Source organism: Seriola lalandi, unplaced genomic scaffold, assembly GCF_002814215.2.
Source record: "Seriola lalandi dorsalis isolate HSWRI2012SDOR001 ecotype SW California unplaced genomic scaffold, Sedor1 jcf7180002054464, whole genome shotgun sequence".
In the NCBI taxonomy this organism is placed as follows: Eukaryota; Metazoa; Chordata; class Actinopteri; order Carangiformes; family Carangidae; genus Seriola; species Seriola lalandi.
In genome coordinates, this window is record NW_019525017.1 from 1089682 (window position 1) to 1107974 (window position 18293).

At 40.9% G+C, this 18293-nt stretch overlaps 2 protein-coding genes across 2 annotated transcripts; both read right to left on the reverse strand.

Moving 5' to 3' along the window:
* Positions 1–8304: 8304 nt before the first annotated feature.
* On the reverse strand, positions 8305–10392 carry LOC111658641 (C-reactive protein-like). Its single transcript, XM_087175372.1, has 3 exons — positions 10336–10392; positions 10136–10199; positions 8305–9985 (listed from the first exon to the last, which is right to left on the reverse strand). Exons 1-3 carry the CDS (start codon positions 10336–10338, stop codon positions 9375–9377), a joined length of 678 nt encoding a protein of 225 aa, XP_087031498.1. The 5' UTR covers positions 10339–10392; the 3' UTR covers positions 8305–9374.
* Positions 10393–11773: 1381 nt separating this feature from the next.
* stub1 (STIP1 homology and U-Box containing protein 1) lies at positions 11774–17959 on the reverse strand. Its single transcript, XM_023411336.2, has 8 exons — positions 17829–17959; positions 16794–17023; positions 16423–16621; positions 15896–16061; positions 15665–15740; positions 15446–15502; positions 14319–14435; positions 11774–13729 (listed from the first exon to the last, which is right to left on the reverse strand). The coding sequence occupies exons 2-8, from the start codon at positions 16905–16907 to the stop codon at positions 13604–13606; spliced, it is 855 nt and encodes a 284-aa protein (XP_023267104.1). The 5' UTR covers positions 16908–17023; positions 17829–17959; the 3' UTR covers positions 11774–13603.
* Between the last annotated feature and the right edge of the window lie 334 nt (positions 17960–18293).

Sequence of the window (18293 nt, forward strand, 5' to 3'; positions counted from 1 at the left end):
ACTGAGATGAAAGCACTATTTGTTCAACAAAAAACGAAGTAACTTTATATTCATATTTTAACCCTTTATTGTCACGGGGTTACTCTAACATGTGCTAATTAGTGCTAAAAACAAAGTAGAGCTGAGGCAGATGGGTATGGCAGTTATTTGGTCACAGACCAAAATGTTGGACAGAACTTTTAACCTGTACCTGATTTCATGATTATCCATCCAATAGCTGTTATGACATTTCATATAAATTTTTTTTTAAAAAGTCAGGTGTTAACAAAGTCTATACTTCATCCTCGGGAAAACAATGTCTGTACAAAGTTTCATCATGGTTCATTCTTGCAATATTGCAGAGATATTTTAGTCTGGACCAAAGTGATCCCTGTAGCCAAACGGCTACCATGGCTTGTTTATGTGAGAACATATGAGTCTGAACCGGGCAGAAGCCTCATTCATATCTGCATATTAAAAAAATGAGCTCATGAGCAAGTGGTAACTTCAATGTCGTGATCCGGTCTCCTCTCCCACCTGTCTGAGAAGCAAAAACAGAAGAACAATAGCCCTCCTCCTCACCACCACCAGCCACCAATTAACCATGATCAGAGTTTAGCAGGTCACAATTGGTCAGACAGGCGGCCTAAAGGGAAACACGCGCACAGATATCCCTACACACACATCTCCGTCGCAGCTGCTCCACGGTGGGTCCATCACTAAACAAATAGCGTGCAGTTAATTCCCTCTCTCAGCAGCCATCGCTGTGACGACTGCAGTCATGGCTGTGAGTGGCAGGCGTAGTCATTAGATCCCTGGATACCCCCACTGGCTGCTCTTTTCACCCTCTTTTATGTGTGTGCATGTGTGTGTGTGTACTGAGTGGTGGTGGTGGTGGCGGTGGTGGGGAGGGAGGGTTACAGAGGAGCAGTGATGGGTGTCAGTACTGAGGCCTGGTCCAGTCTGCTGTGGCCTGGTGTGACAGCACTGCCGCCTGACCACCCCACCCCTGACCCCCTCTCTCCTGCCTGCATCGCCCGGAGAGACGTGGAGGGTGATGGGGACTGGCACCGCAGGGGCCTCCCTGGCTGGTGCCTTTGCTGGTGGTCTCCGTGGCCTATTAGTGTCCTGCTATGGGCCTGTCAGACTGACAAAACAGGGGCCTGTCAAATTAAGTAGGGGCTGAATATCGAAGATATGTATTCAAACGCACCAAGGGGAGATGGTGGCGGGGAGGGGTGAAGAGAACCAGGATGAGGAAACCACCGGTGCTAATGTCGATGCTAAGTGAGAGTGACAGGTTGAGAGCTGATCGGAGGGTGAGGACGGAGAGAGAGAAAGAGAGAGAGAGAAACAGTAACAGTAGTTGATAATGGTGGGGTGGTTGTCCTGAGGAGACTTGTTAAGGGCCAGTCCAGACAGAGCCAGACAGCCACCATTCCCAAGGATCTGAACACAGGTAACTGCTCCAAGTTTGGCCTGAACAGCTTGGAGTTACAGTACTTCCACTTAATGAGATCAGACTGATGAGCTCTGTGTGCAGGTGTGTGTCTGTGTATATGCACCGATGAAGCATCCCAAAGCACAAAAGTCTTTACTGGAACAATAACTATTTCCTCTGTCGGCCATTACATGTACCCAAGGCTCTGATGAAAAAAAACAAAAAACAAGCATTTATCCGGGCACCAAAGGCATCTTTCACAATCTTCTCATATCATTGCATCGTGACTTAAACTTTTTGTCTCTTCATAGTTTGTGTTACTTCACCTCTGGAGACACATTGGCTCCTCGTGCTTCAGGCCAGGCCATTATGAAGCCGTACACAGTGCACTAAATCTCAACAATATTGTCACAGTGTTACAAAACGGCTCAGCTCAGTCACCGCACATGAGGGTTTCCGCGTTGGTTGGCTTCTATCTCTGGGCTTCATGGTGCGCTCAGCTCTCAGACGAAGACACTGAAACACAGGAGCCGGTGAAACATCAGCAGCAGGAGCGTTACGGCAGTTGTATGACAAAGCCCTGTGTGAGCATACATGTGTGTGTGTGTGTGTGTGTGTGTGTGTGTGTGTGTATTGCGAGGGGAGCCGTGGCAGTGCCTGTGTGTTTTCGGGAAGAGCTGCGACTCTCCCTCTCATGTCGCTGCGCGTTGCTGAGACTGAGAGGCTGATGCACAGTGGCAGCTCCCCCCTCGCAGCCACAGGCCTGCCCAGAGCCACTGCAGATGATAGTTTTAATTGCTTTCAATCTTTCAGGCTAGTCCCTGCCCAGTGGCACAGAGTGCTTGTGTGTTTGTGCATGTGTGAGATCGTGATTCTCTGTGTGTTTCTGTGTGTGCGCGCATGTGGTGTGTTCATGTTAACAGTTATTGTCTGTGGATGCTGTACACATATGTGGTGTGTGTTTGATGGATGTGTTTGTCCATTATGAGAGGAAAATTAACAGAGAATTAAGGCCTCGCAGTGATACATCTGATGCACACGTCTGCTGAAGAAGACGGAGAAAAACATATGTTCATCAGACTGCCTGCACTGTGAAAGCCAAGCAACTCAATGCACATAAAAAAAAGGTGAAAGGACAGAGTGGATGATTAAATAGATCCCTCTTTCCATAAAGGTTACGTGTGTTTATAAATAATAAAGTTCAGGGTTTTCATGCAAAGACCTCAAAACACGCACTCACATCCTTAAAAGCATTTTAAACACGGCGAACTACAAAACCAACTGATCAATAATTCAGAGCGAAAGTCGAGCTGGCATAACGGAACATAGCAAACAGCCTGCAATTAAAATGACAGTCTCATGTGTGAATGAAATAATTTCTCTACTACGACTAACACCTACAGTCGAGCAGAATGATGTGAAGTGGAGCAGCAATATTTCTGTCTGTACTGTGGAGTGAAATTCGACCAGACTGTGAACTGATCTTACCTTTGAGCTGATCTATGAATAAAATGTGTTAATATTTCTATATGAGACTGAGCGTACATCAGTCCTGTATAGTCCCTGATGGTCGATAGGAAAGGTCATTCATTCAGGTTGATCATTCTGAAGACAACATGGTTTTACACGTCAAAATTAACCAGTGGCAACAAAACAAGAAACAAAAAAACATGTCGGCTATTTTTGAAAAGTGACGTCCTGGAGTGTTTCAGGAATCAAAGGGAATATTTCCATAATGTGATTGTGGTTTTACAAGCTACACTGTAGTTGCTACTGGCAGTGAACATCATATGATATACAGTACTTCACTTTATATACCCTTTTCTTTAATTAAATCTAATTGATTTTTTTCTTGAGTTTTGAGGAGAGGAGGTTTTTGTAGCAGTTATTGTATATGTCTGTGAATGTCTGTGTACATATCATCTAACAACTATTTAATGTGCAAACACAAATATGGTGCATAGCTCAACATTTTATTATATATTCATACATTTTTTTTACTGGCATTGCAATACACAAACAATTAAAGCTTATACAAATTATGTCACTGAAATAAATTACAGTAAAAACCATGACACTGTTTTTTAGTATTAGTGAGCTTTAGTATAAGATTAATTTTACATGATATAAGGTTGGAGATAAAAAAAAAAAATTTAATTAAAATTTTATGATTTTTTTCTGTCTGAGTGTTTCAGCTCCTGTGGTACAACCCAATCACATGACATTTGATAAAATAAAACCCTGGACTGGTCAGTTCTACAGACATTAATAAAGAAAGAGTCTGTCCTGCTGTCTGGGGGAGATGTTGAGAACCAAATATAAACATGGGGAACATTTTGTTCAGCTGAGAAAAGATTGAGCACTGAGTGGCAGTATATCATATTCAAGCTTTCTTCATAAATCCATTCATTTCCAGTGTCCATGTCAGTCTTTTCCATAAAATCCACACTATGTTGCTTCAATTTTATTTTGTAGCTTTAACAGCGAAAGAGATTAATCAGATTCTGTCTTTTGTAAATGAAACGCCGCTTCACTCATCAAAAAAGAGAATGAGGAGTTGAAATTGTTCATTGATCCTTTAAACTTGAGAAATAACAAAAGTGTAATCACATGACAAATGAGCTCATAATTCATCTTGCTCACATTCAAAAAAAAAAAAATGAAACTGAGAATAACAATATGAAGCTCTCAGCTGACCTAATATCAACTGTCTCTGAACTGCTTCCGCCGATGAAACCACAGTACATCCTCCACTGACCTACTGCTGGAAACATGCAATCCATTTACACTGGGGCACATGTACAACAACCCCTTTCCTCCCCGCTAATCCTTTCATATCTACACACACACACACACACACACACACACACACACACACACACACACACACACATCTGGCCGGGGGGTAAATTAACTAACATTCCCACAGAGGCTAATCTCCATCCATTTAGGGGTCTGTAATATTTAATCAGGAGGCCCTGGACCGTCTCCCAGCGCCACACGCTGTGGCACAGTTCATATGTTAGAGTAGAGGCCAGCCCAGAGGCGACGGAGGGGAATTCACTGCTAAAAGCCACAATGCATTCAACCACAGAGCCTCTCGCTCTCGTTCACGCTCTATTCCTGCGATCCTTTGGGGTGGAGGAGATAGGAAAACAGTAACTGTAATGGTATATTTGGGAATTTTGGCTGCACTTTTATTTTTGTTATTATTGTTGAATATATGTGCATATTGTTAGAATAGATTGTTCACTTTTCATTTCAGTGTATTTTCAGTTGATGATCAGATATTTCTTATTTTTTGCTGAATCTGTTTATAGTTAAATCTATATGTTGTCAAAATTAATGCACTACAGAGTTCAAGCCTAAAGAAATGTATTTTACAATTATGTAAATCTAGAAAAGAAGCTCATCCAGTCCTGCTTAATAAATTACTTAAACAATAAATTACACATCAAAAATGAAATTAAATCAATTAAAGAGAGACTCCAGTGATTATTATTGCACTTCCATAAGAGACACATTTGCAAAACAATAGCCAAAGTCAATGCTGCAGATATTCTGACTTTTGGTCCCCAGTGTGCGTAAACTTCCAAAAACAATGGGTCGTGCATTTCCCATAAAGCAATTCAGTGATGTCTTTCAGATTATACCCTCATTGCTCAGTAAACACATCTGTGACACTCCTCAAAGCAGTTCGTCACACAGACTTTCTGCTTAAAATTTAAAGTCAGGGATCCAAAAAAAAAAAAGGCTTGTTTTATTTGCGCCATTTTGTGCCTGTATTTGTAAAGCATAATAAATATTCTTACGTTTCTGCATGTGGGGCCCCTTTAATCCCCTGTCAGCTGAGTAATCAACTAATTGTTTTATCACTAAATGTAATGCAACAAAACCATAATTTACGACCTCGAAAATGATTTTTTCATATTTGATAAAGGGTTTATTAATCACAGGGCTGTTGTTTTGTCGGGTTTTCCTCCTATTCTGTCGCTGCACACCCACACTGTTTCAGTATCAGTCCTCCCGACACAGGACATGCAGTACAGTGTGATCATAGACAGACAGTGCGGTGTTAGCCGTCCTGCCTGGAGGTATCACACCGGACACAGCCAACTGCTCTCACACTCACACACAGTAAAGGTCAGGTCTCGCACCATCAGTGTGAAAAGCCTGAGCTGAAAAGGGTATAGCCCATCTGTTTTTAACAGTTCAGGACTGTTGATGCTTGAGTGTGTGTGTGTATGTGTGTGCGTGTGTGTGTGTACAGTACGTACAGTGTGTGCTTGACCTGACCTGCAGCAAAAAAATTGCCGTCTGCTGAGATTTTGTGTTTTATAAACATAACATTTGCGTTCCTAAGTGTCGAGTGATAAAAGTGCTGTGTGTGGCCATTGTAATGCCTGCGCCCTGATTCAGACTGACTGTAATGGGGAGGCCTGGTGAATTTTTCATACAGCCCAGAGGGGGAGGACGAGTGACCATACTGGCAGAGTACAACCTCTCAGAGAGAGAGAAAGAGAGGGAGCAGAAGGGTGAAGGAGGAACTTGACATTCAGGCCGCAGCTTCACCTTCCGTCAAGCTCTCGGTGAACACAAACTTGAAAAGATGTTAAAGTCATGATCATCTTTTAATCAAATCCCTCTGAAAGTGTAATTTTCACTAAATATTTTTCACGAACAAAACAAGATACAACAAAACAATAAGGGAATCAAGGTAGAGAAATCTTTTTGACCTCTTGTGTGGCTTAAACCAAAGATGCTTGTATGTGAATCCTACTGACAGGTCACTTTTAACTGTGAATTATTTGAAGTTCAGTGAAGTAAAGTGTTTCCAGAAATGCTTTTATGACTCAGTTTGAAAAAAGGGAATACTACAGTAGTAGTAGATAGTACATATCTCGGCTTTGTTAATGCACTGACTCCAAGAAGTCGATGTGTAAAATATTTCCTGTATTGTTTTGGATTAATCTCTGATCATCTGTCATGTACTACATTTAAGAAACAAGAGCAGCTTCATCCGGATGATGCTTTGTGGGCCTCATGAACAAAAGCAGGCTGAAAAATGCCCAAGATCTTAATTTAATGGGCTGAAATTTCTGCAAGAAAGCTCTAAAAAAATTATCCATCTGTTCAATGCACACATGCCACAGTTCAGTCAGATAGCTTGTAGCACTGTCTTGCGTATGCAAATATGTTTTGCCTGGAAATCTATTTGGAGTTGCTCGAAGGAATCCAGAACGGCCCTCCTTCTGTCTCCCCTCTCCGGCTCACGCTGGGCTCCCTCTTGCCGTCTATCTCCTCTCGTGTGGAAAACATTTTCACCAGCTCCACACGCATGGACATACAGTCAGTGGCACCGCCTTACCTCAGACTGCCTAAACCACCATGGGCCAATATGCAGATCTCACAGGCCCACACTGGCGGCCCTGTCCGCAAGCAGGACGAGCAGCCCTGCAAGTGTTTGCTCAGTTGGATAAAACATGCAATACAGGGACACAGAGGGAATAATTATCCACTCTGTGAAGAGACCACTGATTGTGTCCTTCTGTTGAGGACGTTCAGTCCTTCTTTTGGGCAGAAACAGAGGCGTGTGTGGCCCCAGAATACAACCTGTCTGCAAAAGTCAATTGTCATGAAATCGAAAGGTTTCAAGTGTTAATAAAACAAAAAAATATTTGTATCAACTACTTACTTTCTACATGGTCTCTTTTTTTGTAAGGTGTTATATGATTAACAAAATACTACTGCACATTCTTTTTAAACTGTAATCACTGAAACACTAAAACACTAGAATGATTTAATAAAGTTAAGTTTATACAATTTTTTCATGTATATGTACGTATGAAGAATTAGTGCCCCTTTTGGGCAGAGATGCAAAAAGAAGGAAATAACAGACCGTGTGTGTGTGTGTGTGTGTGTGTGTGTGTGTGTGTGTGTACCAGAGGGCTGAGAGGCCAGGCTTGGGCAGATGGTCCACAAAGGTGTTACCACACAGTGAGTGGGCACTGGGATTGATGCATTGCAACATCCAAGAAGGTGGAACATTTGGCTGCTGACCCGCAGTCAGAACTCATTGGCCCTGCCTTCTCCTTATTTAGCTGCAGCGAGAGAGCCGACGGGTGATTTGGTCAGAATAAACACACACACTAGAAACGCAGCACTTTCCCACCCTCAAGGGAGCCTGCATGGGCTGTGTGCACTGGAAACTTCCTCCCTCGTCTCTGCAAGGAGGTCACAATGGTGGTTCAGGCAGGGAGGATGAGTGCACAGAGCCATGGAGACGAACAGAGACGGCACACAGGAACTTAGGGTTACTGTGTTACACTTGGATGGAGAAGATCTGACCTTGGGCTTATTCTGAGGGGCCTTTGTTAGAGAAGCAAGTCCATATGACTTGATTTCTGCAAGTAACATGTAACATATCCATCTGATGATGTTTCTTTGCCGTGGTTATCTCAAGCACAGTGCAGAAATTCGGAAATATGGAGACAAAGACCCACGAGGACGAGGTGCAGAAGCTTTAAATTATGACTTCTCTTTCACTCCAATTCAAAAATGTCTTCTGAAAAATGACATTTTACCGATGGAGCACAGGCATTTAAAATCTGTAAAGAATTACAATGTGCATCAAAGAAACAGCTGGATAAGTCAAAATTAAGTTGTGCTTTCTTAGTAAAAATTTGATGGAAAAGTGGAAGTGTCCCATCCCTCTTTCAGCCAAATGAGTGACATTCATAAAAATAAAAATAAAAAATTCTACAATTAAGATACAATAAACAATAAAAATTAATCTAATTATTCCCTTGTTGGAATTATGTACACAAGTTATTTTTTCTTGAAAATGTGTCAAAAAGATGATTACGAAAAGGAAGCTGCCAGAGTTCAAAGATGAAATATTCTCTGTAATTACAAACATTATTAGTTATGCACATGGCGAGATTATATTTCAGGCCCAAAAGCGTTCTTACATCAGCTGAAACATGGAAAATTCATGAGTGGGTACAGTAACCGACGGCAAACATTATGGCAATGGATTTTAAACATGATAATTGCTATTTGTCTCTCAGTGCAGTTAAATCATTAAGTCTACTCTAGGAATAATGCATCCCTCTAGTTTGCTGTTTTAATATCTCATTCATATTTTCATTATCAATATCACTGGGCTTGCAAAAACAAATGGTGACAAATTTTCAATGTGTGATAGCAGGCTTTTGAATAGACTTCTTTTTATTACAATATGCAAATTTGAACCAAAAAAAAACAAAAGGGAATTTTAAACTGATAGTTGCACTGTTTTAAATGTGTTATCTCTATTGTGATTTGCTGTTAAACGCACTATAGTGTGAATGGTAATGTAAACTGATATCAAACATATATAAACATAACAACAGATTCAATTTATTTGAATTGCAGCAATCGATCATTTTTCTTAACATTTTAATCAGTTATTCGTGGCCTCAGTTAATAAGCAATAAGTATGCCACATCACATCAGTGGATGCATGTATGATGAAGCTCTGACACAAGTTTTTTTTTTGATGTGAACTAGTGCAGACTGCCACCCTATGGATGCATGTGGCACATCAACATTTTGTGCTTGATCTTTACCAGTCTGCTCTGACAACAATCACGGGATGAAGCTTTGAGAAACAAAGACTAGTTTGACTTTAGAGGAATGACTGAGAGTTACCATGCAGCAAAATATTTGAGTGAATGCATTAAGACAGTAGACTTCTGTGCATTTGTGAAAAGAGTAATAGAATACTATTTAGTTACAGGAGACAGTGAATGTCCCAAACACTCCTGCTTTCTTCTGTTGATCTTTTAGGAACAGTTGAAGGGCCCTAACATAAAAAAACACTGAATCTAAGAAAGACAATCACACATATCAGTATCAGTCCAACACAAATCTCTAAAGCCTCATGCCTCTCTGCAAGCAGCTCCACACCGAGTCAGTCATCATCCACCACCATCACGTTTCCGTTCAGCTCATACTCAATAGTGGCCCAGTCAAAGATGTTTCCCTTGGGGACCTTGTGCCCATAGTGCCAGGCCTGGATCATGCTCCTAGACAGCACAAAGTCCCACATATTCAGATCGGTCACCTCCCCTACAAAGCTCTGTGCGGCTTCTAAACCCCCCAGGTGCTTGTCCGGGTCCTGCCCCAGGAGGATGCTGCCGTTTGGACGGATGGTGTGCCCAGGTTTGTAGACCTGGTAGGTGCTCCGCTTCCCTTCCACCCAAAAAGCAGTGAGGCCGGTGCGAGACTCCCAGGTAAGGCAGAGGCTGATGCGGAAGGTGGTGAGGGGCGGCAGGTGAAAGAAGACACCGTCACCACTCAGGTAAAAGGAGATGCGTCCATCCCTCTCGCGCCACACGTTGAGTTCATCATAGTCAGCTGTGCGGTAGGCGAACAGGATGATCTGCCGGTCTTCTGGCAGCTCAGTGGCCACACGCATGCAGAGCGTGAAGGCTCTCAGCCCCATCTCCTTCTGCGGGATCAGGGCCACGAAGCTGAAGTCCGTCTCATAAGGGAAGACCAGGACTTTGTCACTGAGACCAACTATAGCAACACAGACAAGAAAGAGAGAATGAAGGAGAAACCAAATCTTGATCAGGATGGGAAAACATACACTTTTGAAAATTGAACATGTGAACAAACCAAATCAAAATTAACATTTTTTCTAATGACATTTTGTTCTTGAACTCCTACCTTGTGTGCCTACAGAGAAACTCCAAGATAATCCAAAGACACTAAGCAGAACCACAGCAAACTTCTGCAAACACACACAGAACATCCATGATCAGCCATCACCTGACATCAACCCCAAAGCGATATTGATTATTGAACACTTCAGTCACATCAAAGGTCAAATTAAATAAAAAGTTATGAGGGGAAACATCTTTTCTTACCATTTTGATGTTGTGTTGTCGTTCGTCGATGTTGCTTACTCAGTCCCACTTGCTAATGAGCCCGTGCCCAGTCCTCTTCCCTCCTAGCACAGGGCATGACGTCAGCTCTTCACCGGACGCTCTGACAATAGGCCTGGTGTGTGAGGGCTGAGTGACGCTGTCCTGTGCATGTGACTGATGCAGACACACACTATTTCACCTATGTTTGTGTGTGTCGTTATCGCATGACAGACGAGTTTAGGCGTTTACATTAAAGATCTGATCTGATCCATGTGCAGAGATTCTTGTAGTTTATGTTGAGATATCTGTCGCTGAGATTCTTGATGGCACCCCAATATGAATGGAGGCATCTAAAGCTTCATTTCTGCTAGTCACAGCTTTGAAAATTGACATTTGAGAAGCTCCGCAGCAACATTGTCCGTACCTACTCAAAGAATCAGCAGGATTGTAAGACTTATTACCCTTTATATACATCAGTACATATTTTTTCACATGCATGTGAGGCTTTAAATATCATAAGGTCAAGGTGAAAAAATGCATTTGTTTGTATCTTAGGAAAGGAAAGTATGTTTCTAACAGTGACACAGTGGGAGTGGAAAAAATTATAGAAACACCTGCAATAGAAATAAATTGCTTTAACCTTGAAAGTTTTCAACTGATGACCATTTCAAGGACGCAAAGTTTGAAGTTTTAGTCTGTGCAGCTACACATTGGTACAGGATTTTTCAGGCTGATAAATTTGCTAATCAGATATTTTCACATAAATGCATGAATAAGAACTCTGGGCAAGATGTGCACTGAGTGGGACATTTTACACCTGTACATTTATGTAATAGTGACACTTTCTTGTTAATTATAAGTTAACATATACACCAATACTAAAATATCTGCGATAAGCTAATAGATATATCAGCCCAGCTGATTTATCGGTCAGGCTTGGCTACAGAGGTTAAGTCAAATTTGCTTTAATGCAGATCTAAAAATGTTCAAAATAAAACACACAGTATAGAACCTTAAAGATGCATTGCTACCTGAAAAGCAGACACTGGGAAAACTGATGTAATATGGCAGGAAGAAATATGTAAAAATCCTTAATGCAGGAAAAATGAATGAACACAGGAACATTTGACAGATGAAGACCCATATTACTGACTCAAAAACAGTTCATGGGATTTTTTGTTTGTATCAAACTATGAACTCAAAAAATAAAGCCAAGTCAGATGTCTCTGATTCTGAATATAAAACAATATTAGGTTTATAAAAATGTGTATTTACTGCAGGGCTCATGTCATGAATTGTACTGCAAAGCTTTTATTTTGTTATTTATATGCTGGAGACCATCCAGTTCCTGTTAATAGATTTCCAATGAGCAGCAGAATTGCCATCATACTTGGTATCTCTTTAATGATGATCTAATGTCAGAAACACCACAAAAAACTCAAAGTTCATGGTTTAATCGGGACAAATGAAAACTGAACCAGGCATTTATGTTATCAACATATCTACATTTAATACAGTTTCTCAAGCTCTAGGATTTCTCAAGAAAAAAAAAAAGAACCCTATTTTGTCAAGAAATAAAATCTGAGATACACCAGCAAATTATTTACACTGCCTGCACCCCAACACGAACCACCAACAGGCCTAATTCACCATAGACGCACATTCAGCAGAAATACCTGTAAACTAAGAGCACGGAACTGAGAATGTGTTGTACAGAGAATGCCAGCGAACCAGCATGCAAAAAATTTGGACTGAGGTATGGATGAGATAAGATGGTCGCAACTCTTCCAGCATTTGTGACAGAGGAAGTTGGTACAGTGATGCTAGTGAACCTCAAATCCTTCTAACGGGGAAATTCCAAAACTTAAAAAGTTAGTTTCACACTGATGACTTGTTTACATAAGCTGTTGCAACCATTGTCTTTATAACTGTGACACTGGGAGAAAGTGCATAAAATTAACAGCAAAATGGTGAGGAAAATAACGACCATCCTCTTGTTTTTGCAACAGAAAAGATAATTCACTTCATGCTTGATGTGAGCGTCCACCGTCATTTGCAGACAAACAGCACCAGCCAAACACAATGTCCGAGCACATTTTTTGTTTCTACGAACGACACAGACAGCACAGATCATTCTTCAAAGTAGATTTTTGCATCAACCCGAACAGCTGATGTCATCTATCACAATTCATTTCAACATTTTCGATTGATATCCAGCAATGTCAAAACTTTTTTTTTTTGTATGTAGCAGTCATTTCCATTCATTATCTGTATCCAGTTCGAGGCTGGTTTTCATGAAATCCTTACATTGTCCTGATAAAAAACATTTTGAATTACAGTAGGTCAAACCTAAAGAGTATATTATGCATACATTCAACTTAGCTCAATTGTCTGAAAGGGATGTGATTGATATGCGAAGAAAAAAAACAAAACATAATCTACTCAGTCTTACAGTATGGTGACATGGTTGGGCATGTTTGCAGCGCCACATTCATGCCAGTTGACTCAGGTTAAAATGCTCAGAGACACACTTTACCGTTTACTATATTTCAATCATTATCATGTAAAACTTGCATACAAACTACTGACCCTTGTTGAGAATAGGGTTTTGGCATTTTAGTTACCACTTCAGCAAATGTACATTAAGAAGTCAGCAAATGCTCCACACTTAAAAGAAAAAATTATGAAACACTGGAGTAAACGCCAAATAAAAGGCCAAAGTATTAATGAATTCTACCACCAAAATGTAGATTTTTTTCAATTGGTGGTATCTGTGAAACACTGGAGTGCAATGCTGATGCTTTCCAAGGATTGTGGCACTCAGAGAAAGAGAATGAAAGAGAGAATGAGAGAGGGAGAGGGAGGGGGGGGCAAGAAGAGACCTGAGAACATGGCCCCTTATTTTGAGTAAAGAAAGGAGTCAAGCTTAGAGACTAGAAACAGCATGACAGAGAGGAAGAGGATAAAGAGTTACGAGGGAAGGTACAGAAAAAGCAGAATGAAAAGGGGTTTTTAAAGGGAGCAGCAGGCCATGAACACCGAGCCTCAGAGAGTTGGAGCAGGAAGTTTTACAGCAAAGATGAAATGTGGGGAGGAGAGGCAGACCGAGATACATGGCTCCCATTTGGTCGTCCATAGTGTGGCTTTTCCCGCTTGTGTTAAGTACATATCCAGGCAAGGGGTGATCTGTTCTCTAAAGTCTTGTGTTGTCCAGGCTTTGTGTCGAGTATCGGGGGGTAAGATGGAGAAATGGGAGGTGGCTGTCCCTTCAGTAGTCCTCCACCCAGCCGTTCTCCTGGATAAAGGCATCGATGACTTCCTTCATGGCCAGGTTCGGGATCAGCTGATCCTGGGTCAGGGGACTCCTGGTGACGGGGTCAAAATGACCCACTCGCTATAGAGAGAGTAGGTTAAATGTTAGAGTTACTATCTATGGCTGAATTTTATACATAAAGTATATGCAAATTTGACACATTTTACACATTGGGGACAATCGCACAATATCATAATATGTTCTTTTTAGCTTGACCAAAGACACTCACATAAATTTGGGCACAATGTAATTTAGTCATACATCATCTCTCCACAAATATATACATTGGAAATAAAGTTTTTGAAATTGACTGACAAATTCACAAATTCAGACCGATGTTTTTCAAAGTAAAATATTTCAGTGGTATAAATTAGGAATTAGTCATGATACATGTTTTATCTAAACACATTAATAATCAATTAATGGTTTTATTGCGTTCAGTGTTCTTCATAAAAGCACCAAAAAAGGCAGCACTGCTGGATTCAAGGTATAGCTTACCATATTAATAATTATCTAAACAAACATTTATTTAATTTGGTTGTTTACTGTAAAAGTCATGAACTTCTGAGTAACGTGTTTATGTAACAGGGGTTTATGAACTAAAGGCCTCAAGATTACAAAATCAGTGGTCATACGCAGGTTATTAAGCTCTGAGATAACAACAGTTTACCTGTAGGTGCTCTTCAATGTCCTTGCGATCATAGGTGATTCCACTGGGTGTGATGCAGGGCTCCCTCATCAGCTCAAAACTGATCTTCCCACACAGGTAATCTGGTATCTCCCGCTTCTGAACGGACAACAAAACACACCAACAGTCACGCTGAGGTAATGCTAAGAGATATATGGATATATGATATTTGCCACCATGATACTGTGATGTGGCTTAAATGTTTTCTTTCTCTGGTCTTACATGGTTTGTTACACTTTAATAACAAAAATCATATTCACAATGATGTTCTTCCTCTTGAAACAACATCACCCACTCCCAGTTTAGATTAAATGTTGCACAAAAGCACCAGTGCTGATACTAAAAATATCATCAAACTAAAATCAAGGCACTATATCAAAATGATGTCAGTATTTCTTTCATCAGGACTTGCTAGGTCTACACTGAAGCCGTTACACCTTCTAACACATACAGAAGAGGAACACCCTGCAGCCTGTCAGTGCGTTGTCATTTCAACTGACAATTACATAACAACTACCTCAGTCAAGTCCACACCTATGTATAGCAAAGATAATTAATCACTACAAGCCTTGGCAAACAAACAGAGATGGTAACCAGAGAAACAGCTTGGGCAGAAAATAACACACAACTGTTTGTCTATAGTATATGTGCATGTTTAACATGTATGTAGTCAGTTAGCGATCACGTGTAGGTTGAATGTACAGCACAGGAAGAGGACAGAGAGAATGTCCTCAAACCAAGTAAATACATTTTACTTATATTTTATTTTTCCAAATACATTTGAGATATGCCATCATATCTGTAACCAAATCTGAAAGAGGGTATGTGTGTCTAAGTCTATTTCTGTTGTTGCTATGTCAACGATCAGAGAAGATAGTGTGATGTAGGTGTGGACTGTAAGCAAGGACGCATTCCTGTGGGCGCATGTAATCAATGTGTGCCCGTCTGTTTGGTAGCCTTGTGATGGATTGGTGACCAACCCAGGATGTTTAATTATTTATTTATTTATTATGGGATTACCTCCAGTCCTCTTATAACAGGAATAAGTGGGTGTGGCAAATCATGACATGGCAAATAACTGAGTGAATGAATAAAATTTTCAAGCTTACTTTTCTTTTCTCATCAACTTGCGAGAAGAGCTCATCCATGTCCATCAGATACTTGTCCTACGTAGGTCACATTTCCAAATGTTACCAAAATGTGACATGTAATACAAATATTCAGACATATTCATGAAAATTCAAGTGCACATTGAAATATATAATTACTATATTTGTTCATTAAATGCATCACAGCCAAATAAGTCCAAAACATTTGCAAAAACGTACGTGTTTTGATGCAATCTTGGCAGTATCGCCTCCATTTTGATTGTCGTCCTGTTTTTCTTTGTATTCTTCTAGTTCTCTGCACAAATGCACAAAGTCATTAAAATTACAGCTCCATTCAGAACAAAATAGTAATGAAACCCACATGACAAACACTCTCAGTGACTAGCAATAATCATCAAAAGATCATTATCAGACAAATAGCCATGGTGGATATTTGATTGCTACCCTCACCTTTCCTTCTCAGCCAGAATGAGTTTGGTCAAATAAGCATGCAACTCATTCTCCTGGTTGATGCGCTTCTCCTCAATGCTGTTCCAGCGTTTCTTCTTGGCAATGCGCAAGGCGCTAGGGATGTCATCTCCAAAATTCAGCCTCTGTTCTTTTGCCAGGTTATATGCTGTAAAGAAAAAACATCAATACAGCAACAGTGGTTTGCAATTAAAATGTCAGTGATGTACATTTATAAAACTTTTAATACCTATCACTATAGAATATTGTAATTACAATGATAGAAACCCTGACAAAGCATATTGTAATATATCCCTGCAGATCTGAATAAGAGCAACTGTATTGTCAATTTGATTATTACAATCAATACTGATTTGAAAAAGTTACAGCTGATTCTAGGATCATTGAGACCACTCACAGCAGAAATTGGTTATGAAGAAGCAAACTATTAGACTTGAACATAAATTAAGTGGTACATGATTAACACATGAGCATGCTGCTTTTATACACTTTTAGGAGGTTGTTCTGACCTTTCTGCAGGTTGCCAATGGCCTCATCGTAGTTCTCCAGCTCCAGGTGACACTGGCCCAAAAAAAAGTGGGCCTTGACTGACTGGCTGTCAAGCTCCAGTGCATGCTTACAGTCTGCCAGAGCCTTGTCATGCTGCTGCAGCTTCACATGGCAGAGAGCTCTGTTGGTGTAGTACACTGCCACAGATGGATTACGGTTCTGGGAGACAGGACATACATAGATAATACACATGCACGTTAATATTATAGCACTGTACATTGAGAGGAAAATTCATCCATTCCATTTTTCTAATAAAGACATTACAATGGTTTGGTGAAGAAGGTGTCAATCTGCTAATGGTACTATTTCTATTACAATGACAGTTCCTCACAATGGCTTTGCTGTAGCATGTAGCAGCCTCCTGGTACTTGCGGCAGAGGAACAGCCGGTTCCCCTGTTCTTTCAGCTCCTGAGCGGTGGAACTCTTCTCCGGGCTGCCGGCCATTTTCTCCGCCGGCTCCGCGGGGCCCGCCTCGCCCTGCTTCCCTATCCTGTTCCCCGTCTCTTCGGCTGGCTAACTGACAGGTTCAAGAATGCCCTGTCCCTCCTGGATCTCACACACTAGACCAGAGACACAATGCATGAAAAGTTAAGTCAACATTCAGAGGGATGCATTCGCTGCAATGCACCTGCAATGCGCGTCTTGGGCGAATTAGGTGCAGTCCGCGATGCAACCCGAAAGGGCAACCGTTTAATTCTCCGACAGTGTTCACAGCTGTGAAATACAGCGAGGTGGCTACAATGTCGGCAATTTAACTATTCGTGTGACGGGCATCAGCAGTAACCGCGATCAGCCAGCAATCAGAAAAACATTACACACTCACGGTCCCTTCCGTTTGTGCAAGGCTTTTCACTGTAACGCTATACCATTGGTACACATTGGTAGTTAAATGTTTTATACAAGCTACGTTAAAATATTATTAATATTTCGGTCAGTAACATCTGCTTCAGCAGCGACCACAGAGACACAGTGACAACGTTGCTAACTTTAGTTAACAGCAAACAAGAGATCGGTGCTCAGATGTTAGCCAGTTAGCTGAGCTAGCATCGTAAGCTATGTTGTCGATTAACGCTTCGCCGGGCAGTTCACTAATAAGGGCACGATTCTGCTCACACTACGGTCACAAAATTACAAATTCAACGAGGAGATGATTGGAAAGTTTGGACTATAGCTATTATGGGCCTGAAAAAGTCTATTTAGCATTTATCCCAACATTTACCTCTACGCCGCTAGGCAACCTCAGAAAACACAAAGTGGCTAATGCTAGGTTAGCTTACGTGCTACACCGCCTATATTACCTTCTATTTTAGCTATTCCCATGCAAGTCAGGGTTTGTTTCTGACATCCGCGGTTTCCAATCCTTACCTTATAGAGGCGGTGTCACATACAGATTAAACGGATTTTATATAATTTGATATCAAATCTTAACCGATTATTTTTTCCCATATACGAGTTGTCATGACAGGTTGTTGTTATGCTGACGTCAAGGGCTTACGCGACGTTGACGGAAGCCGAAAGGACGTTTTTTTTTCTCGTTCCTCAATCAATCAATGGCCAGCTAGCACCTAGAATAAACTGAATATCCTAGAAAATACACGAAGTGAACATACAATGAATGTCAGTATCATTGAAACTGTACGTATTAAACAATACGTGTTCACATTTGTGATTTCATTCGTCATTGAAATTGTATTCTGAAAAATATTGCCTTAACCTGCTCTTTATACTATATCTATCAATTTACACCATCTACTATGTGTGACGGGGAAGAGCAGCACAACACAAAGTAATCACCAGTAGATGGCGCTCTACAACCAAGAGTTTATACAG